The sequence below is a fragment of the Homalodisca vitripennis genome, chromosome 6 (assembly GCF_021130785.1).
Source record: "Homalodisca vitripennis isolate AUS2020 chromosome 6, UT_GWSS_2.1, whole genome shotgun sequence".
In the NCBI taxonomy this organism is placed as follows: domain Eukaryota; kingdom Metazoa; phylum Arthropoda; class Insecta; order Hemiptera; family Cicadellidae; genus Homalodisca; species Homalodisca vitripennis.
Window position 1 is genome coordinate 13,057,926 of NC_060212.1, and position 24,689 is coordinate 13,082,614.

The window sequence follows — 24,689 nt, forward strand, 5'->3', positions numbered from 1 at the left end:
CTGTCCTTTCTCTTTTATACTTTCATTTTACTTAAATAAAATTTAATCCTTCATTACTTAACCTACAAACAGTACTTATAATTAACACCCCCTTTTCTCAAGATGCTCCACGTAATTTTTGTTTTTGATAACTCGAGATACTCTTGGTCCTGTCTACCTTGAATTACAAAGACTACTGTATACCCACAACAAAAATTACAAAATAATTTTTAAAATATTCTTAGATACATTTGTATTCTTTTAATTTTATGTCTGACAATAAAAGTTTGTCAAAAGCATGTAATGTTACTGAAAAGTACACTTAATCTGCTTTTTCTAGAAAGTATATGTTTAGAGTTATACATACTTATTTACTTTAACTAATTAAAAAAAAAAACAACATTCTAAAATGGAAATTCCAAAAAAATCATATTTTCAAAGAAAACATATTTAAAATTACACAGTAAGAAACACATGGAATCACCTAGAATATATTTACAAGATAATAACAACAACCATTTTATTAATATTTACAACATGGAATTGTTTTCAATGTTCCATGGCAAAATTTTCAATTACAAAGGTTTTTCTAGAATTTAATAATCTCTTAATATTACAAAATAAATCAGATTAAGTATATCCATGGAGATATCAACATTATTTTGGAATTTAAAACATTTATTTCAAAACACAAATGTAATTTTTATTATGTTGCACCATAAATTTGTTCAGTTTGTAAGAACGCTCTAAACAAAATTTATTTAAATTTAGTTGTATGTATAATTTGCCATCAGTTTAGGTTTAGGAATATAATTATATCACACATTCGTGTTAATCCCTTTCCTCCAATGATTTACATTAAAATTTTGAATGCAATATTGTTTCTTGAATATATATAAGGGCTATCCAGAAAGTAGTTTACGTTTTGCTCTGTAGCCGCTAGGGGCGGGACTATCCATTTTGATGTCAGTGTGTTTCTCCGTTCAGTGGCTATCCAGCCATGCTAGTGAAAGGTTACTGTCACTCCGTTGTTTGACAATAGCAGTTGAAAATGTGTGACGCAACTTAATCCCGCCAGTGCTTTGATTACGACGTGGAATTGCAGGAGGGTGTGACTACCTAGTTTGTCGCAGGCAGCAAATTTTTAAAACTGGAATTTCAAAACCAGTTCACTGCTATGATAAGTGCCTAGATGTGTATGGTGATTATGTTGAAAAAAGTTATTTTAGTGTCACTCTCAAAAATGTATATGAAACAAATTTGTCTTTTTCTGTTTGTTTTTTTATATCAAAACGTAATATACTTTCTGCACAGCCCTTGTAAGAGAAAACAGTGAATTTCCAATTTTACTAATTAATGGTACAATATACTTCTTGGAAATTTTATTTACACCAATAGAAAGGTCTCTATATTTTGTTTAACACTTGTTATATTTTTTGCAAACAGTCGTTTATTTTTGTAAGCTGTTAAAACTAGCCATTTTAGGCTAACGAGGATCCGATTTACTTGGCTGCTAGCATTAATTTTGATTTATTTAACTGCTCCAAGAAAGAAAGGTGTTTCAACAGCCAGATTGAAGGTTAAATTTTTCATTCTGTCCCAGAATTCTTATTTTGAACAATTTCTAAAAATCAACCATGAGAGCTGGGTACAACTTCAACATTTAGTTTAAGGAGACACCAAACCCTCAAATATTTTTATTACATCAAAAAGTAGGTCACAATGCCTAAAATAACAAACCACAAGTTTCATTTTCACCATTAAAATTAAAAAGAAATATTGTCAAGAACTTTTTATCACTCTTTAATAGCATTCTACAAAAAATAGAAATTATCACATTAAGTTGAACCAAGATGAACTTTAAGTCAGAAGGCATAAATTAATACAGTTTGGATATTATTTAATAATTTATAATATAAAAGTTAAAAAGAAATTCAAGCAGGGCGTGTTCATCAAGGATGTTGAATATGAAACTCCTGAATGTTGTAATATAATCTGTAAAACAAACAATGCAAATGTCAATATAATTATGTAAAAATTTTTCTAATTATGAAAACAAAATTTGCAATACATCGTACCCCTGATGTACAATAGGTAAGGAAAATTCATATTAAATAAGTTTTGTTAAAAATAATAATGCTTAAGAGCCGAGCGCCAAATTTGCACTATAATTTATTTCAAGAGGTTCAATCCACTGTTACAACACCAGAGCTCAAGATCTGTTAGATATAACATACGAGGTCCAATCAAAAAGTATCCTACCTTTTGGTGCAACGTAAAACTGAAGTTACCTGAAAAAAGCTGGCGTTAATTTTCTTCAAAATAAGCACCCTGAGAAGCAACACAACGATTCCAGCGACGTTTCCACTTCTGGAAGCAGTCTTGAAAATCACTTTTCGGCATCGCCATGAGATCAGCCGTCGTTTTTTTCATAATTGCTTCTCGACTTTCAAATCTGGTGCCTTTCAATGGTTTTTTGAGGTGGGGGAAGAGCCAAAAATCGCATGGAGCCATATCTGGAGAGTACGGAGGCTGAGGAACTTGCGGAGTGCCGTGTTATGCCAAAAAAGTTTGAATGAGCTGGCGCATTGTCGTGGTGTAGCCACCAATTTTGAGACGCCCACAAGTCAGGTCTTTTGCGGCGAATCGCATCTCGGAGACGACGTTGGACACTTAAATAGTACTGTGCATTCACAGTTTGACCCTCAGGGGCATATTCATGGTGCACAACTCCACGGTGGTCGAAAAAAACAGTAAGCATCACTTTGACATTGCTTCGAACTTGCCTTGCTTTTTTTGGCCGAGGATCCTGGGGAGACTGCCATTGTGATGACTGAAATTTGGTCTCAGGGTCATATCCATAGACCCAACTTTCGTCTCCAGTTATTATCGATGTCAAAAAGTCCGCATCATCCTCACAACATTGCAGCATGTCCTCGGCAACATCCAATCGCCGTTGCTTCTGCTCGTCTGTCAGCAATTTTGGCACAAATTTTGCGGCTACCCGGCGCAATCCCAAGTCATCCGTTAAAATTGCTTCAGCTGATTCGAAACTGACATCTAACTCAGTACTTACTTCCTCCACAGTCATTCGACGATTTTCACAGATCAAAACTTTTGCTTTCTCGATGATTTCCGGAGTTCGACTTGTTTTTGGTCGGCCCGAACGCGCGTCACTTTCTGCCAAGGTTCGACCACTTTTGAAACGGTTATACCACTCTTTAATCTGCGTAACACTCATTGCCTCATTTTCGAATGCTAGCTGAATTTTCCAAATGGTCTCACTTTGTTTTTCTCCGAGTTTCACGCAAAATTTAATGCAATAACGTTGTTCCACTTTTTCCGTCATCTTCACAGTTAGAGAAAACCGATACGCGCACTTAACTTATCAGTACATACTGACCCGTCTCCGGCGAACCAGTCGGGGGATCAAGATAAGACTTTGTACCTTTCCTTATCATAGTAGGAACTATTGTCGCAACAAATCTTATCTCATTATTGGCAGCAGAAGCCGCGATACATGACGAGGTCGGATACTTTTTGATTGGACCTCGTATACTACGTGAAGTAAAACCCAAAAGTCTTTTAACTTTGTTTGTATAACACTTTTTAATACATTGCCTTTAAACATTAGAAACCTTTCAATTAATATTATTAAAACAAAAATTAAAAATTGGTTGATTAGTCAAGCATTTTATAGTGTAACTGAATTTTAAAATAAGAACTTTTCTTCTGTAAATGTTTAATCCAAGATGTTATGTAAAAATGTGTTTCTTACTTGAATATTTATATCTATATTTGTGTTTAATTTATTTATATTTTTACCTATTACTTGTATTGTTTGCATTTTAAATGTAGATACTGTACTTATTCATTTTCGTTGACTATAAAATGTATTTTATTTTAATTATTTTGCATTTCGCCCATTTAACCCTTTGACCGCCGTGAGCCACTATAGTGGCTCGCTGTATGCAGTACCTTGAGCGCCGCGGGCCACTATAGTGGCTCACCGTATGCGGTACCTTGAGCGCCGCGCGCCACTATAGTGGCTCTGTGAACTTTACGTCTTTGTCCTTATAGTTTAAACATAATATATATAAAATATATTTATATCAACTTTGAATTGTATTGCTCTGCTTCATTTCAACTATAAAATATTGATATTTACTTGTTTCTATAGTAACAAGTGTATCTTCATCCTACAGCGGAATTTTTGAAATTTTTTGAATTTTACTTAAATTACATTATTTTATGCAATTTCTGTGGAATATATTTGTAACTTTCAGTATATGCTCAAAACAATACGTACTTTTAGGTTAAAAAAACGTTATTTGAGCCCAAGTTACTTATTCAGTGTGTTCTTGGACCTCAAACTTAAGATTTTTTATTTTTTTTATTACAACAGGCATACATACTACTAAACAAATGTAAAAAAAATAATAAAACTGTAATTTATTACATCAACTGAAAGTACATCTCTTCCCCTCAAAAACAAAACCAAAACTAAAAGGCTAACTCAAAATTTACGAAAGTTATGTAATTTAATATGTGACCATGCAAAAATGGGTGATTTTGCCGTGGCGGTATTGGATCCGTGCGGTGCTCAAACGTCTGGCGATGTAGCGAACGACGGCGCGCGGGAGCGGCGGTGCACAAAGGGTTAATTTGAAATGTAACTTTTAATACCTAAGATTACAGCTATGTCAAGCCTAAGTGTGAATTGTACTATGTCTATTACGACCACTGTTGATTAATGACAATAAACGTATTTCATCATTATTATACCTGTATTGAGAGGGCATTGGCCGTCAGATCCTCCGATGGCGTACAGATACCCTCCAAGGACAGCTACAGCCACTCCAAGTCTCCTTGTTGTCATCGGAGCTACCTTGCCCCATTTGTTGTCCTTAGGGTCATATCTGGAATAAGAGCAACAGTACAGATACCCTTCAACCCCATTTACATAGTAAGCTACTTTTTAGTGGTGAAAAATGGATCATCACAAACAAAACAACCTTTAAAAGGATAAAAGGTTTTCAGACAATGCCCATCTTTACATTTTACAAAATTCTTCCACTTTCGATGGTGTATGTAATGTGTTGTTTCTGCTCTTGCTTTTGTGCAGTGATATCGCTTCAGTCCATTTTCTCTTGCTGAACTTCAAGGTTTTTAGTTTTTTGTGTGATGTACTTCAGTTTTTTTTGTCACCTGAAGGAATGCAGTTCAATCCTTGAAATGTACTGTTATACCTTTTGCAACACATAACATGGGCAAATTGTACAAAATCCTATTATCCTTTCAAATTATCTATTGTCAATGACAAACTGTGTGTTACTTTCTTAGTAAATAGTACGATATCACTCAACAGTTTCCAAATTGTTCAAAAAACATCAGAATATTTCACTGCTTGAGATCGCTGTCAAGTTGTTGCTAATAAATTTATTGGTAAAATGGCTAAATGTGACTCAGCATCGTGCCTACAACAGTTGAACTCAATTACATCTTTGAAAAATGTTAACTCTTCAACTGGCAAAGGTATCACTCGGTACTGAAAGCTCTATTGCAACAGCCACGCAGATTTTTTAAATAATAAATCCCATTTCATGACTCTTAGTCCAAATGTAAACAATTATATGTAAATTTATTTGCAAATATTTGTAGAATAACAATAATCTATTGTTTCCATGTAAATAATTGTTTTTTACAAAATTTAAAAAAATATAGTTTTGTAAATATTCTTTTGTGCAACTGCTTAGCAATAAGTTTTATATCAAAACTGTAAATGTAAAACTTATTCAACATTTTATACTGATTCCAAAAATATATAGTTATCTAACATTTACCTCACAACTTATTTGTTACATGGCTTTGTATGAAAAAACATGGTTACTTTTTTTATAATATGTTGATCTCTAGAGAAATAATATATTTCATGGGTAAACATAATTTTATGACTGCATTTATACTTTAGTAAGTCAAGTTTATTGTATATATTACAAAGTTTTATCTTTCACTCAGAATCGCTGGATTCCAGCCTGGGTTTGTAGCCTCACTGTCCAACTGGTCCGACATAGTGTTCGATCAGATGATCTCCGATCACTTTGAGTGAACTTCACAATTACACCCAGGGCAAAAGAAATTGGTTTTCTTTATCAGGTTTTTACATTCACACACAACAGTTCGAGTGAGGGAGCAAGGACATCACCAGGAGGAACAACAACTCCTCTGTCTGACTCACACAACAGTTTGTGTTAGGGAGCAAGGACATCACCAGGAGGAACAACAACTCCTCTGTCTGACTCACACAACAGTTTGTGTTAGGGAGCAAGGACATCACCAGGTGGAACAACAACTCCTCTGTCTGACTCACACAACAGTTTGTGTTAGGGAGCAAGGACATCACCAGGTGGAACAACAACTCCTCTGTCTGACTCACACAACAGTTCGTGTTAGGGAGCAAGGACATCACCAGGTGGAACAACTCCTCTGTCTGACTCACAAAACTGTTCGTGTTAGGGAGCAAGGACATCACCAGGTGGAACAACAACTCCTCTGTCTGACTCACACAACAGTTCGTGTTAGGGAGCAAGGACATCACCAGGTGGAACAACAACTCCTCTGTCTGACTCACACAACTGTTCGTGTTAGGGAGCAAGGACATCACCAGGTGGAACAACAACTCCTCTGTCTGAATCACACAACAGTTCGTGTTAGGGAGCAAGGACATCACCAGGTGGAACAACAACTCCTCTGTCTGACTCACACAACTGTTCGTGTTAGGGAGCAAGGACATCACCAGGTGGAACAAAAACTCCTCTGTCTGACTCACAAAACTGTTCGTGTTAGGGAGCAAGGACATCACCAGGTGGAACAACAACTCCTCTGTCTGACTCACACAACAGTTCGTGTTAGGGAGCAAGGACATCACCAGGTGGAACAACAACAACTCTGTCTGACTCACACAACAGTTCGTGTTAGGGAGCAAGGACATCACCAGATGGAACAACAACTCCTCTGTCTGACTCACACAACAGTTCGTGTTAGGGAGCAAGGACATCACCAGGTGGAACAACAACTCCTCTGTCTGACTCACACAACAGTTCGTGTTAGAAAGCAAGGACATAACCAGGTGGAACAACTCCTCTGTCTGACTCACACAACAGTTCGTGTTAGGGAGCAAGGACATCACCAGGTGGAACAACAACTCCTCTGTCTGACTCACACAACAGTTCGTGTTAGAGAGCAAGGACATCACCAGGTGGAACAACAACTCCTCTGTCTGACTCACACAACAGTTCGTGTTAGGGAGCAAGGACATCACCAGGTGGAACAACAACTCCTCTGTCTGACTCACACAACTGTTCGTGTTAGGGAGCAAGGACATCACCAGGTGGAACAACAACTCCTCTGTCTGACTCACACAACAGTTCGTGTTAGGGAGCAAGGACATCACCAGGTGGAACAACAACTCCTCTGTCTGACTCACACAACTGTTCGTGTTAGGGAGCAAGGACATCACCAGGTGGAACAACAACTCCTCTGTCTGACTCACACAACTGTTCGTGTTAGGGAGCAAGGACATCACCAGGTGGAACAACAACTCCTCTGTCTGACTCACACAACTGTTCGTGTTAGGGAGCAAGGACATCACCAGGTGGAACAAAAACTCCTCTGTCTGACTCACAAAACTGTTCGTGTTAGGCAGCAAGGACATCACCAGGTGGAACAACAACTCCTCTGTCTGACTCACACAACTGTTCGTGTTAGGGAGCAAGGACAACACCAGGTGGAACAACAACTCCTCTGTCTGACTCACACAACTGTTCGTGTTAGGGAGCAAGGACATCACCAGGTGGAACAACAACTCCTCTGTCTGACTCACACAACAGTTCGTGTTAGAGAGCAAGGACATCACCAGGAGGAACAACAACTCCTCTGTCTGACTCACACAGCTGTTCGTGTTAGAGAGCAAGGACATCACCAGGAGGAACAACAACTCCTCTGTCTGACTCACATAACTGTGAGAGTACACTGTCTATCAGGTTTACCTGAATCTCAGAATAAACTTTGTCACCACTAGAAATAGGATAATCCAAAACCAGCTCTCTAAGATTACAGATCGGTCTCTAAAGTTTTCACCCACCCATAATGAACAACTAAAACTATAACCTAAGAAAGCTAAACCAAGTAATAACAACACTAAAACACTATAAAATACAATTTCCCACAAATACTATTGACTTCATAAATCCAATCACAAAACCCGATACTTGTTTACAGTTTCACAACAGTTATGGCAACAATATGAATGATGCGTATTACGTTCACATCAGCTGTCCTTGAGAACAATGCTCAATGTTGTACGATAATCAAAGTAAGAATAATAAATCAGTAAGTAACTATCGGTAACTATAGTTAATGCTCTGCCAGAATATACCATATAAAAATCATTTATATAACCTTAAACGCTTATAATTTTAATAACAACTGTAAATGTCTACTTCGGCAATGCCAGCTGTAGGGTTAAAAATAATTATACCAAACTTATTAATCTAAATTTTTGTAATCCTTGTCACATTTATTGCTAATATTACGAATCAGTTTAGAACTGACCTCTCAACATGATTGAGGCACTGCACTCCGTCCTGACCTCCCACAGCGTACAGGAATCCATCCAAGACTGCCACTCCTACGCTGGTCCTGCAGGATGTAGTAGGAGCCACATCACATGACCACTGGTTAGTCTGGGGGTCGTACCTGCGATATCATGAACCTTAGCCTACATATTTTCATTTTGAAAGGTGCACACACAAAAAGCTCAGGATGATCTTTAAACATTTTATCTTTTAAATCACGACCATATGAATATTTACCCTTTAAGTGCCGCAGCGTCGCTAATTTTGACATTTTATATTTCGATAATATTTCATATAGTACGAGGTTATTTTGGGTTAAATAACCAGATACCTGCATTCATTAGTCTGCAAACTAACAATAAATAATAGTTTTATGTTGTTTTCCTTACTCTTTGATCTGTGAAACGTATGATGTTTGGGTACTTTGGTGTTATCGTAGCCCACTATTTTTAGACGAGTTTTCCAAGGGACCAAAATAATAAATTACGTTATTAAAGAAGAACAGACTTTAACCCATTTTAAAATGTACAAGTCATTACGACAAGCAACGAAAAGAAAAACTAACAGAACAACAATTTATTATAAAAAGTGACAGGTGATTCATGGGTCTAAGCCTATTTGCAGGCGATTTGGGGACAAGAAGTATGACTCGTCGAGTATTTTCTTATTCATTATGGAACAGGAAAGTACTAGGAACATATTATGAAGTTTATTTTGGTCTCCAATAAGGAAAACTAGTCCAAAAATAGTGGGCTGCAATAATACCGAAGTACCTATGCGATAATTGTCTCCCAGTCACGACAACGTGTTGCGTAACAACCATTCTTGTTGTTTGTGTGCCGATAACCAGGCATTTGAGTAAATACAAACTAAAATAGTAACTTTTTTTACAGTTACATACAGTGTTTTACAGTATTTCTTCATAAAAGCAATGCAGTGGTTTGAGTTGTGTCCAAGTGCTCAATGTAAATATATTATCATGGTATAAAGAAAAAATCTTTAAAATAGTGTATAAACTCAAATTGAGTTGAAACTTAACTTTTTATAAAAAATTAAAAACCCTTTTTTAGTAAAAACTGAAATTTTTATCAAACAAAATAATGTTGTTTGTAAAAATAGGTTTCTTATTCTTCATTTAGAATAAAAACAACAACAAAATTATGAAAATTTGTTGTATAGTTATTTTACGACAGCTTTTTTACTAAAAGCTTACAAATATGCAAAAAGAACAGCCCGGCACTTTATGCATATGACTTGGGAAAATGTCAATGGAACTCAAAGGGTTAAAAGTAGCAGTGATATGCACCGAAACTAATTGTGACCAACATAAAGAAAACAAAATAACATTAGCATGAATTAGATAGCAATGATATCTTAACTCAATTGTGGTAAAATGCAGCTCACAAAAGTTAAAATAGCTAAACATGTCTCCAAATTACTAGTATATTAATACACTTCAGCTACTGAAAATCTACCTTTCAATGCTGTTTAGATAGGACTGGCCGTCATGGCCGCCAACTGCATACAGCAAATCGTTCAGTACTGCCACTCCCACGCCACAACGTCTCTTGCTCATCGGCGCAACCATCTTCCAGTCGACTGTTTGCGGATCGAACCTTTCCACAGACGCGATGGCATCTCCGCTACACCACCCGCCCACTAAACAAAAGAGGGCAATGAACTCATTGTCTGTCTTAACTATTTTAGATATTACACCCTAAATTACATGTTTGGGCAACAGAAATAAGTTGCCACACCTTCTCATTGTTTCATATTTCTTTTCTACAATATAATAACCATTGAGTCACCACGACAGCCTACTGAACACACTGATGCAGATAAGTCTGTGATGAAGAAGCTCGAAACAAACCTTTACATCATTTTGACATCAGAAACAACTGAACTACAAAATAAAATAATATAGTGAAGTGGCAGTCTTAATATCACATTATGTGCACTATGTGTCTGACACGATCTCTCAGCACGGTGAAGTAACCAAGTTTCTTAAACGTTTAGAGAGAATTCCTCTAGAACACAAACTGTCTAAGATTAAAATAAATATAAAACAAATCAACAACTGAGCGAATGTACAGTAATCTATGTACATCAAATTAAATATATGCTACACAATAAAAATAATTAAATAAATTATATTTCAGAAGAAAATTTAATATCTAAAAATTGGTGGAAACAAACAAAATCATACTTATCCTAAAAGTGATCACTTACAAGAACATGATCATATATCTGGAATTATACCAGGATACTCAAAATGAAATGATGTATCAAAAACAGAGATTAATATCTATAAACCTTTGGAAATCAAGAATCTTCAATGCAAACTAATGTCTCTCTCTCTCCCTCCATCTCTCTCTCCCTCCATCTCTCCCTCCCTCCCTCTCCCTCCCTCCCTCTCTCTCTCTCTTCCTCTCCCTCCCCCTCCCCCTCCTCTTTGACACACCTTTGTTGAGGCTAGCAAGAACTTCTGAGGTTAGGGAACCCCACTAACTCTAACAGTCATCTCCCGCAGTAGACTAGACCTATCGAATTGCCCATGAATCTCGACATTCGTGGTTAACGATGTGCAGCTCCTAGACATCCATAAGGTTGCCCAGATCTAAGTCACACATCGGTTTTTGCTGTGCCCAGTGGTAGGTTGAACTGGAAGGTATAAACCAGCCAGAACTGATCACTGCTGGGTAATTAATGTGTTTAGTAACTAATTCAACATGCTTAAATTCCAACCTGCAAAAAGGACTTCTCCACGCCGGGTGGGTTTCCTGGGCCTGGTTCTGGGCCCTTGCATGAGTGGTCGCTCCTGGGGCAACAACAAGTAGTTCTTGGCCTCATCGACCAGATCTCTGCACGCCTCATCGCTCCTCACCAACAGATCTGACCCCACCGTTCCCACCAGGAACTTGGGACTCAACAGTGGAAGTCTTACGTGCTGCAGGACCTACAACCAAGCACACGACTTGTTAATGTTAAAACATACTGTATTCACTGTTATACACTTGGAAATGTATAACACAAACATTTCACTTGAGTAAATTTAAATACAGGGTCAATGCATGTCGAAAATTATGTCACTTAACTGTCTTAAGCCTGTTACAATAAGTTAATGCATAAACCTTAAAACGTAGCATCCAGATTTGTCTGTACCATCGGAATTGTGCTAAATGCGGTATAAGGAAATATCTCTTATTGCATTAGTTTATTGTGTACATTATAATTCATGAAAATGCTGCAAATGTGTAGGAATGCATAATAAATTATTGATTTATGACAGTCAGGAAGCAAATAGAAATACATGTTGCGCGAAAATTATTAAAATTATTTTATTGACGTTTTGTCTTCCAATGCAAGATGCGGCAAGTGGATATAAACGAACGGTATAACCATGTATACGTTGTTTCTACATGTAAAACCAATTAGGACTCTTAAAAAATGTTGTTGTTTGCTATTTCTTCTTTCAAGAAATAAAAATAAATTTTAAATTAGGCAAAAACAGATTTTTTAACTCCCTAAATGCATGCTAATTGAACAGAGGTCAAATTTTCTTCAGCACTTTGAGGGTTAATAAAAGAGATGGTATGCCTACTATTCAAAAGCAACCAAACAAGTGAATCCAAACACAAATTAAACTTTTTGGTCACATGAAATGACCATTAAAATTAAAATAATCACATCAAGAACATATATACGAATAAAATTAAACACAGTACAAAACAAAGCAGTGCAAGACTCGCATAAATCATCTGAAATATATCACAAATTTAAAAAACCACACATTTGTACAAAGAAACGTTGAAATAGCTAGTGTAACTGGACATGCTAATCACACACCTGTGCAAGATGCTGTCGCCTCTCGGAAACGTTGTACTTGACCCACGACATGACGGCGCTGAACACTTGCTCTTCCGACCTCACATTCAGCTCATCACTGGATATTATGTCAACCAGTTGACCCACAGGCAGCAGTAGGAACTCTTCACTCTCCATGACCTGCACACAAACAACCCTCAATTAAGGGAAGAAATTTGACTCTACAGGTTTCTAAATTAACAGAGAAAAAATATCATCTTTTAATTTATTTTTTTAATCAAAATTTTTTAGAGAGCCAAGTAAAAAAATGGCAAAAAAAATAAAAATAATAATAATGGTGGTGAATTGGCCAATGATAATATTAAAAAGGAATGGTAAAATATTATTGATGATTAAAAGACAAGCTATGTTTCAAGTTCAATTTTCTTAACATTATAAATAATAAATATTAAAAAATCTTGTTTTAAAACAATTTTTTTAATTTTTTTATACATTAACTAACTGAATAATTAATGCTTCTCAATTTACTATAGCAACAGAATGTGACACATCAACCCTTTTAGTACCTTTTAATTTATCATTTCCTTTGAATTAATTATTGTGTCATACTATTTCAAAATGTATAGTTTCAGGGGAAACTTTAGATGTATATTTCTTAACAAAGGTTCCAATTCTCACTACATTAAAAAAATAAACTAGGCTTTCAAATAAATATAAAACTATTTGACAAAAAATATAGTGTATTTTGTAACTGGCTTTGGAAAACTCTTTTTGTGGTTTCTTAGACCCCTCAATCAAAGTCCTTCAACACTGTGACACACTCTCACCTACTCATTGAGGCATTAATTAGGCTCCCATGAAAATCCAATGCATTTCATTAAGTAACACCTTTAAATAAATAAATCTCAACTTGTGTATTGTAAAAATGAGTATTGTAGTGTCAGGTTAGTAAATCAGGTGTACCTCAGGGATCTATTCTGAGACAGTTACTTTTTAACATGTATGTAAATGATTTACCTTTTACTTTGCAAGATGATATGGTCAAGTGTTACATGTATGCCGATGACCTATGTTTAAGTGTATGATCTACTCCTTTAGTTGATAACATCATGACAGCAAAAGTCAATTTAGTTAGTGACTGGTGTAATGCAAATTTGCTCTCCTTATATGTAGATAAAACTCAAGATCTTGTTTTATCTCTCTGTAGTAATAGTGCTGTACAAACTGTTCAGTTCCTAGAAATTGTGATACAGCCTACATCATTAGGAGATTAAGTACAACCATATCAATGCTCAGACTATTTTTTGTTGGAGCTATATATCATTTTCATCTGAAGTAGGATGTGATCTTTTTGTGCATAATATACACTCTCAAGTCATATCCATCTTTCAGAAAAGGGTTGTTCAAGCAACTCTCAAGTCATATCCACTTATCAGAAAAGAGTTGTTCAATACTTTGATTGTTGAATTGAAAAACCTAATAAAAAACAAAACAAAGATGCTAACTTTTAACTAATATAAAAACGTTGTCATCATTGTTTCCTGTATTTTTACGGCCAATAGAGGAATACTAAATAATTATATAAATATTAAACTTTATTAATTTTTTGCATAAAATTGCTTATTTTAAGGGAAAACTAAAATTTTACATTCTGTTGCTTAGCAAAAAGTGGTTTTTTGGAGATAATTATGGTATACAAAAATTATGTAACAATAACTTTTTAAACATTTTCAACTATATATATTTGTTTTCTTTTTTTTTGTAAAGTGGTGGAACTGCACTTTGTAAAGTGTAATAATTTTTAAAATATTACAATCTAAGGAATAAAATGTATTCTTCTTTTACCTATTTTCATCAAATATAACAATATCTAGGTTATATTGAAGACAAAAAAATATATTGCAAAAAACACAAACAGTACATGAAAGGATAAATTTGTTACTATGGGTACAATCATCAAGGTACAATCAGAAAGGGTGTTTCTACTACAGATGCAATATTTAATTTTGTATCAGAGATTGTTTCTTCGCTTGATGATCACAGGTACACCTTTGCTCTGTTTTTGGACCAAAGTAAGGCGTTCGATGTAGTACCTCACAATTTGTTACTTGAAAAAGTCCGACAGGTCGGTATTAGAGGCAAGGCTTATGATTGGGTTTCATCTTTTGTGCTCAACCGAAAACAAGTGGTGGCTGTTCCATATATTGACAGTTCGGATTGCCTGGGCACATACGAGTCGAAGGAGTTGTCTACTTTGACAGGTGTGCCACAGGGTTCCGTTCTCGGACCTATACTTTTTCTCTTATTTGTGAATGATATCCCTACAGCTGTAAATATGGGTAACTTATGTCTTTTTGCTGATGACACATCCTTCAGCATTTCCAATGGAAACAGAGGGCGACTAGAAACTGATATATTTATTCAGAGTAGTTCTTTGTTGCAATGGCTGGAAAAAAACCAACTTCATGTAAATGTAAAGAAGACAAAACTTGTTGAATTCTATTTAAGATCGTCTCGAACAGATGCAAACTCTTCTGATATAGTCATTGGCGACTTTCGTCTTAGTCCTAGTCCCAGCGCTGATTTTCTGGGTCTGGTAATTGATTGTAATTTGTCCTTTCACAATCACATCGACAAAGTAATTAAAAAATTAAGCAGCAGTCTGTTCATCTTACGAAGATTGGCTACTTTTTCTAGTAAAGATGTTTTGCTGACAGCTTACTATGGGTGCTTCTACACTTACATGAGTTATGGCTTGATCATATGGGGTCATGAATCCACTAAGACTAAAGCCTTGTTTACCCTCCAGAAGAAAGCCATAAGAGTGATATATGGACTCAATCGTTCTCAGTCATGTAGAGGTTTTTTTTAGACAAAATAAATTGTTGACGTTTCCTAGTCTATATATACTGGAAGTTTGACATTTGTCTTTAAAAACAAACACCTTTTTCCAGTACAACAGTCAAATTATAGTCTCCGCCGTACAAATTCCTTAACTCTCCCAAAACATTCAACAACATTCTTTGAAAAACAAACCCTTTACTCTTGCATAAAATTTTTCAATAACTTGCCATCTGGGTTCAAGGAGGCCAACACTTCAATATCATTTAGGAGGAAGATAAAGTGCTTGTTATCTGAAAAGGAATATTATAGTACTAATTGTTTTCTGATTGATAAGGACCTTTAGTTATTTTAGAAACTAGGCTAGTTCATTTTTAATGTACACTGACGATTGTTATGCATGTAAATGTCTTCAACAATAAAAATAATTTGATTTGATTTGATTTGATCAATTATTTTTTTATTTACAAAAAATAAAATTCTTACACTAAATATTTCCAAAATATACCAGAATGTAGAGAACCACATACACTACAAAATAATAAAGAAACTAATACCAATTTTTAATGTTTTTTTAAGTGGTGTTGAGAGCGACAGGTTTCGATAAATCAAAAATGTCTTCTCATATAAATTGTTATACAGCATTATTCCACTGATTTTTAATATATTAACCCTTATAACGTCAGTATATCTTTTCACGACTTCCAGCAAACGGCACAATATTAAAAAAAAAATTTAAATGTGTAAAGTTCATTTTTATTTTTATTTTTACTTTCTATAATTATGGTAAGTATAAAAAAGTAAAAATTTTAAAATTATCTTGTACGTACATATATGTATGGGACATTAAATTGTAGATATAAATAAAGTCAAAATAAAAGGCACACAAAATTTTATTAGCTAAACTATAAACATTACCAGACAATTATATAAATATAATTAAAATAAATTATATTTATAATAAATTATACATAATAAAATTAAAAATAAATAAAAACCATATAAACAGAAAACACGACGAAGGAAACCGACTCAGCGATGGTTAGACACGCACTACCTGAAGCCAAACTGCAAACAAAAGCGCATGCGCTGTACGGCGTCTATGCCGTGTGGCGGGGAGAGTGTCTATTGTTTCAAACAATGTAACGCGACAGCTATATTTTGACGCTTGACATAGGTCAATAACCCACACACATGGTTGACGCATACTGTTAGTGACATTGATCGGATTTAAAAGGAACTTAAATTTGCTAGAGACGCAGTTTTGTGTCGATGCGCCGTACCGCGTCTTTGCCGTTTGGAGATAGTTTGTCTATGCGCCATACGGCGTCTGTGACGTTATAAGGGTTAAGTTTACAATATATGCATACTAATTTTTAATTTTTTCTAAAATATTGGCTTAGTTTGGGGGTTCCTGAAAAGCATAAAGAGAAACCTAGGTGTCACTGTCAAGGGCTAGGTTGTCTGAATCTGACAGCTCAACACATTCTCTACCTATCAGCAAAATTTTGGACATTATTGAAATGAGACTGTAAAACAAGCTATAAAACAACAAACCATATACAGTATAATCCGGTTATAGCGTCGCCCCCACTTGCAGCGGCCCGCCGACGTTATAAGCGGGAAACGTTATACCCGAAAATTCGGAAAAAACCGCCCCCTTTGGCTCCCCTAAACTAAATGTAAACTATATTTCACCAGTAGCCTAGAAAAATGAGGAAACACCACTTTTGAGAACTAATTTCCACCTTTTAAGACTTGTGGGTCAATTGTAGGGTTTCAGATGTTACTGGGTGGGCTGAACAATTGTCCACAGTGAGGATGACATGCCTCTTCTCTTCTCTATCCTCATCCGGGCGTCGAATTTTCAGAGATAAGCACAGAATTCCGTGCCCGTCATCCAAGCTTTGCACTGACTCGCATAGGTGCAAGGCAAAGTCCAAATGTTTGCGAAGCAGCGTGGCTTGGCGGACTTGCCTATCACCAACGGCACCACCTTGTCACTGCCATCGGCGTTACTGCACAGCAAAACTGTCACTTGAGCCTTACTCTGCTTATTGCTGCTTACTTTCTCGCCATCAATGCACATTGTCTTGTCAGGCAGAAGGTTGATGAAAAGGCCAAACTCATCTGCATTGTACTGGTCTCTCAATGAATATCCTCTCAGGATCCTGGGCAGACTCCAATTTATACACACTCCCACCGTTTGCTCGTTGCCGTCGGCCACCTTACCCATAACCTTCCTCCAGGAGACATTGAATTGCGTGCGGTAGCGGCTAAGCCACCCGTCTGGTGCAGCGAAGTTGTCAATTTTCAACCGCAGTGCAAGTTCCTTAGCCTTTTCTTTCAGAACCTTGCCACTGAGCGGTACCCTCTTCTTCATGGTTCTCGCCTGGGCGATCCACTCTGAGCGCCTCTTCAAGCCGCTGGAATTTCGTAGAGTTCTTCACTTTCCACCTCCTCGTGTTTCCCGTAAGGGCAGCGGTCTGGATCTTCTCCCTGCTCTTGATGATTTCTTGAAGTGTAGTTACAGGGATATGCAGCTCCTTGGCGAGATCAGCTTTGGATCTTAGAGGATTTTCAACGACTTTCTTCAAAATTTGCAGCTTCGCTTCGAAGGTGAAAATTGCCCTCACACACGTGCGCTTGTGCCCTCTGATGTTTGGGGGCGTTGGAGCCATCCTAACACCATGTCACTCACTACTCGTCTTCAAAAAGCATAGCACAATGGCACCACCACTCGCGAGAAGACGACGAGATGGATTGAACATGTCACAGCTTACGTCAGACTCAGCAGGCTGGTTGCTAGGCTTGTTGGGCCTCGGCTTGGGTGGTGAGGGGTGTGCGCGAAGCGCTTATACGAGAACGAGAAAGTAAAATTACTCACTTCTTGGAAATTGTGTTGTGTGAACTTGTCGGCAATCCTGAGAAGTTCGCCACAGGAATGAGTATCCGCAAACGCCCTGATTCCCAGGCAATTGGTTCTACAATCTGTATGAAGTAGAAAAGGAAATGTACTCACCTCTTGGAAATTGTGTTGTGTGAACTTGTCGGCAATCCTGAGAAGTTCGCGGCAGGAATGAGTATCCGCAAACGCCCTGATACCCAGACAATTGGACGGATCCAGCTGTCTCTTCAGAAACTCACAACAGATGTCTTGAATCTCCGCCAACTGAAGTAGACAGGCTGTCACACAAAATCACAAATTGTAAAAATTAACAAACCCTGGTATGTATAAAATATAAGAATAATAGTTTTATTGGACATGACAATATTGAGGACAACAAACAACAATTAACTACTCTGAAAATACTTATTTGTAAAAATTTAAAAAATGCTAAATTTATTAATGTTAGATAATGAAAAAACATCCTCTGAATCAGTTTCTTTTTTGGTGTTTTTGTGTTTTACTCCTATACTGGTTTCAACCCTATGACTGGTGGGTTTTTTCTTAGTAAGAATGCCCTAAAAAGTGAGTTTTTCATTTTGTTTGAGTTTTTTTAGGTATTTGGGTTTACTGCAGTAGAAGTGTTATTAAAAACTCTCAATTTAGCATTTTTATGTGTTTTTATACAGAAATTAATCTAATTATATTTACAAATTATGAGAATAAAATAAAATATTCAGTCTTTTCTAATAAACATACTCAGACACACGTTAGATACAAGTTAGTAACAGTGCACAAGTCCCCTCATTAATCTTTGATGGTATGAAAGACACAAAAACGGTCGGACACACAAAGTGGAGCTAACACTACACGCAGGCAGTAAATTAAAAACAAGAGCGACGGTATGTGCATTCCCTAGACTTTATAGTTAAAGAAAGCTAAATAGTTTTTTGTAGTGACCTTACTATGATCTGTATGATCATCAATAATATGGATGATGACACCTTTTTGTTCTAACTCTTGTAACTTAACTACAAACGTACCGGCAGGCAGAAGCGTCTGTACATTAGCTTCCTCGACGACGACCTGCGAAGTGTAGCAGAAGTCAATGAGAAGCTCCATCGCCACTTCGTCAATGTCCCTGATAGTCACTTCGGTCTGCCTTGACTCTGCCAGTTCTCCGGTGAACATGGCTCGGAAATATGGACTGCATGCCGACAGTATGACCCTGAATTACACAGAACAGTTGTTAAGTGTGCAGAAAACTGTTACAGTAGACTTGTAACTAATTAATTATAAGTGGTTTTCAAAAGAGCAAAAATTCATATTCATCAATTGGCAAATTAAGCCACAGCCATCAATTTTGACAATAAAAAAAGTGAATAAAGTGCCACAGTTGCTAATTTTGACAATGTGTAGTTTAATAATTATAGCACAACATTATTTTTTACACTCAAATATTTTGCAGCTTGTGTTCAGTTCTAAACTATCAACAAACGAATTTTATATTTTTCTTCAAGATTCAAGATTCAAAGATTCAAGATTCAAAATTTCTTTATTTACATAATCGTTAAGATTAGTAATGGCGTCAAAATACAAAGTTACTAAACTATTACAGTGTAGAACATTAATTAACATATTATAAAACATGTAATGTTACATGATCAGTGATTATTACTTGACACAAATGTTAAAACTGTTAAACATTAAAAATAAAGCAGTGGTTTAAATGAATACAATCTGGCTGCATATGAAACTTCTACAGAGAAAAATGTACATATGAAATAGAATGAAAAAATCTAAAGTTAACATTGATGATACAAAACGAAACAAGTTGGAGTTAAAAATGGACATGTCAAAGTTTGTGTTAAAATGCTCTATCAAAGTGGTAAAATAATTTCAAGTTAGTGCTAGTTGAAATTGTTGTTTCCAGTTATAGAACTCTGCTAGGCTGTAGAAGGGTCGGTCCTGAAGCCAACTCTTCAGGCGGCGTGGAAACTTTTGTACTTCTGTCTTCTTAAGGTCTTCTGGTAGAGAAGTTCCACATTTTGGCGCCAGTGTAGCTGGGTTTCTTCTCAGTCCTACTAAGATGATGCACAGGAAGGCAGTAGTTGGTTTGCGTGCCTGGTGTTATGGTGGTGGATCTGTGCTCCATTTCTTGCCGCGTCTGGCGCCTTGATGTGTATATAAGTCACAACTTCTAGAATGTAGATGCTTATGACTGTGAGGATTCTTCAGGCTCTTGAAAGTGTCTCTGCATGTTTCTCTTGGTTGAAGGTTCCCTAGAATTCTGATTGCTCTTTTTTGTTTTTAGAAGACACGTTGTAGGTTAGTGTTAGTTGTTCCTCCCCATACAGTAGACTCCCGTAAGTTCGGCCTCGGTTAGTTCGGCCGCCGCTTAGTCGGGCCGGTCGGCTGAGCATGAGTCACACGCACTTGGCGCCAGCCAGAAAGCGGGCAGCACGTCTCTACTAACAGTGCCGTTGTATTCTTTGGTTAGTTTACTGCTCTGTCAAACAGCTCATCAGTTCGTCTCGAACATTCATTACTGGGTGGTGCTCGTCATTTTTACAGTAGACCTACAAAGTCAGTTATTTTCTTTTAGTTTGCGTTTTGTACTGTTGTTTATTTACTCGTGGGTTTCTGTGATTTCTTTTGTGTATGTACAGTACTGTTGTTTTCATAGTTTTTGTGTGTGTGCGTGTGTGTTTGAACAAAAACTGTTTTGCATCGTGTTTTAATCTGTTTTTTAAAATGAGTGAAATGCGTAAACGTAAGTACAAGTCAATGGAACAGAGACTACAAGCTCTGGAGAGATTAGACAAAGGAGAATCCGTGCAAAGTATTTGCAAGGATTTTAAACGTGGGCAAAAGTACAGTCAACGACTGGCGACGCAACAGAAAAAAGTATTGAAAGGCTTTTGTACACAAATTGATACCGAAAAAGTTCTAGAAAAGCGGTTGCACACTAAGGAAGGCCAAACACGAATTGGTGGAAGATGCTCTATGGTTGTGGTTCGTTCAAGAACGAAGACGAGGAACGCCATTAAGTGGACCAATATTAAAAGAAAAGGCCATGATCTTACACTCAAAGCTTCAACCAGAAGAGGCGTTCGTGGCTAGTGATGGATGGCTCTCTCGTTGGAAAAAGAGACACGGCGTACATTTTATTGGAGTTTGTGGTGAGAAGTTATCAGCAAACCCAACAGCGGCCACCGACTTTTCTGCAAGATTTTTAAAAATTATCGATGATGAAAAACTTTTGCCCAGAGCAAATATACAACATTGACGAAACTGGGTTAAATTTTAAACTTCTGCCTAGAAAAACATTTGCCACCCCGCAAGAAACGTCTGCTCCAGGGTTTAAAACCAGCAAAGACAGGATAACAGTCGCCTTGTGTTCAAATGCTTCGGGGACTCACAAGTTACCCCTATTTGTCATTGGCAAAGCAGCAAAACCGAGAGCGTTTAAGAACATAAACATGGACGCTCTCCCAGTGTATTATCGGTCACAGAAATCAGCGTGGATGGACACGTACTTGTTCAGAGAATGGTTTGTATGCGAATTTGTTCCCAAAGTGAAAAAACATTTGGCAAAATCGAAAACTCCCCGCCAAAGCACTTCTACTTCTTGACAACGCGCCTACTCATGATGACATCTTCAGTGTGACGATGAAAAAGAAATTAAACTGCTGTTCCTACCACCCAATGTAACCAGTCTTCAACAGCCGATGGACCAGGGGTCATTGAGTGCTTCAAGAGGAAGTATCGTCGTAAAGCTACTTTCGGAAGTTCTTTCCAAACTGGAGACTGATGACAGCTTAGACCTTACCAAAGTGTTGAAGTCAGTTAACATGAAGGATGTTGTGTACATGTCGGCCAAGGCATACGACGAAATACCACCATCCACGTTTGTAAAGTCTTGGAAAAAACTTTGGCCAAATATAGAAGATAGCGTAGATCAAAACAACACAACAGCAGATGAGCCAAACAACATTCTTGATGGCGAACCTGATGACAATGCAGCTCTATTGCACGACCTTCAGCAACTACGAACTGTGGTCCCATTGTTGAAGAAGATGTTTTGGAGTGGATCAACATGGAAAAGGAGCTAGACAACGAGGTTCTGAAATGATGACGAAATCGTCGAGTGTGTCATTCGCCAGGACAACGAGATGAATAACGACGCAGATGGTGCTGAGATTGAAGAGGAAGACGAAGAAAATAAAATGAGCCACGCTGAAGGAAAAGCAGCTTTGCAACTGGCAGCTACTTACATCGAACAGCAAAAAGAAGCAACTGCAGTCGATGTAATTTTTTATTAAGAAGTGGCGTGAGTTTGCACATAAAAAATCATTAGAAACAAAAAAATTCAGAAAAAAGTGACAGATTATTTTAAGTGTTAAGAAGCTAAACCACCAATGTACAGTGCAGTTACTGTATTATTTTATTTTATTTCATTAGGTCTGTGGTTTTTGTAAATAAAGCGTTACTCTGTGTTGTATTCTATGTGCAAGTGTTTGATTCCTACACGCATTGATTCCCAACATATGCAGTATTACCGTGTTTTATTGGTAAGTACAAATTTAAAAATTAGTTTAGTAGTTAATTCTGTGTTGGTAATGTTTGGAAAGGTTAATTTTACGGTTATTTCATAACTTTTATTGAAAAATTACCCTTGCAAACAATAAATGGGCATTTTTTAAATAGGCATCGGTTAGTTCGGCCGCTTTTAAAGTTCGGCCTAGGGTCCGGTCCCCGAGGTGGCCGAACTTACGGGAGGTCTACTGTACAGCTATTCCATAGCGTATGTGTGACTCAAAGAGTGCATAGTATGCAGTCTTGGTAGTTGTGGTGTCACTTATACTTCTCACTCTTCTCAGCACATACAGTCCTGTGCTAAGTTTCTTGCAGAGTAAGTTGATGTGTTTGTGTCCACGATAAGTCTTCGTCAATTGTAACTCCAAGGTATTTGGTGGAGCTAACTTCATCAAGTTCTGGTATTCGTGTGACAACTTTCCTGTTTCTTCCTAGTACTAGTTGTTTTGTTTTCTTTTCATTGAGGACAAGGTCATTATTGTGGCAGTATTGGATTGCCATATTTATGGCTGTGAAGGAATCAATTTCTAGTTGTTCTGTGTTTTCTCTGCCAAGTAATAACACTGTATCATCTGCGTACATTAAACAGTTGCAATAGAGCTCAAGGAGTTTAGGAAAGTCGTTTGTAAAGAGTATGTACAGAACAGGGCCTAGAACCGATCCTTGAGGGACTCCTCTTGTGATCTTCTTCGGATGTGATCTTACTAATTCTAGTTTTCCATTGTTATAGTGTTTTATCTCCACCAGTTGTTTTCGGTCTGTTAAATAGCTTTTAAACCACTCTTTTGTTGTTCCCCCCCCGAATTCCTAGTGATGACAGCTTTTTAAGGAGATGTTTGTGGTCAAGACAATCAAAAAGCTTTACTATAGTCAAGCAGAATAGCAGTAGTTGTATTTCCTTCTTCCTGTTGGTCAATGATGAATTCCACCAGACTAATCAAAGCAGTGGTTGTGGATTTTCCAGGCATAAAACCATGTTGGTATTTTGTCAGAAGTTGATTGTTTGTTAGGTGTTTTAAAAGACGAGATAGAACTATTTTTTTCAAAAACTTTTGATATGGTTGGAATTAAGGATATCGGTCTATAATTAGATGGTTGTGCTGTACATCCTTGTTTGTGTTTTGGATATACTTTTGAAAGTTTCAAAGCTAATGGAAAGGTTCCAGTAGAGAATGATTTGTTAGCAATATGAACTAAAGGCTCTATAAGGTCGTCTTTACACAATTTTAATAGCCTAGAGGAGACTTCATCATAACCTGAGGAAGTTTTTGGTTTAAGTTCATTAATAATTTTGGAAATTTCCTCTGGATCAGTTGGGCTTAGGATTAAGTTTGGGAATATTTCCCTGTGGGATTGTTCTGTTAAGTGGTTAGTATTTGGGTTTTTACTTGCTATTGTTTGATCGGCTGCATTAATAAAGTAGTGTTTAAGTGGTCTACCATTTCCAATGGTTCAGATACTATGTTTCCATTTATGTTGAGATGTGTTAAGGCACTGTTGTCTGATTTTGCTTTTCTTTCTAGATTAATAAAATTCCATATTGAATTTTGTTTTGTTTTCAGCCGTTGCAATTGTTGATATTGTGTTTTTGTTTCCTCAAGAGACGTAGTTGGAGATCGTTATTCCTTCTTTAATAATATGGCAGTTTGCCTATGTTCCTCCCTACCTGTAGTATTATAGATGTTTTGTGCTTTGAGGAAGTCCTTTTTCAACTGGTATGCTGTGGGGTCAGACAGAGCATAATTCTTTGGTTAGTCAACAACTTTGTCACCCAGACAATGCTTTTATGTTCACAGCTGACATAGTGGTTGAACGTACTTTTAAATGTTGCTTATATGCCAATAATGAGGTGCCATGATGAAACAAGTTTATTATTATTATTATTATTGTCATATAAAGCAACAATGAGACAGTTCATTCAA

The 24,689-nt window shown here is 36.8% G+C and overlaps 1 protein-coding gene across 1 annotated transcript in view; it reads right to left on the minus strand.

The window, feature by feature from the left end:
• Positions 1 to 24,689, minus strand: part of LOC124364113 (kelch-like protein diablo) — a 49,772-nt gene that overhangs the window by 2,824 nt on the left and 22,259 nt on the right. The window contains exons 4-10 of the mRNA XM_046819314.1: positions 19,212 to 19,396; positions 18,304 to 18,467; positions 12,462 to 12,620; positions 11,361 to 11,571; positions 10,091 to 10,274; positions 8,593 to 8,736; positions 4,765 to 4,898 (exon numbers count right to left, since the gene is read on the minus strand). Coding sequence (XP_046675270.1) covers positions 4,765 to 4,898; positions 8,593 to 8,736; positions 10,091 to 10,274; positions 11,361 to 11,571; positions 12,462 to 12,620; positions 18,304 to 18,467; positions 19,212 to 19,396 — 1,181 coding nt within the window. The remainder of the gene's footprint in view (positions 1 to 4,764; positions 4,899 to 8,592; positions 8,737 to 10,090; positions 10,275 to 11,360; positions 11,572 to 12,461; positions 12,621 to 18,303; positions 18,468 to 19,211; positions 19,397 to 24,689) is intronic.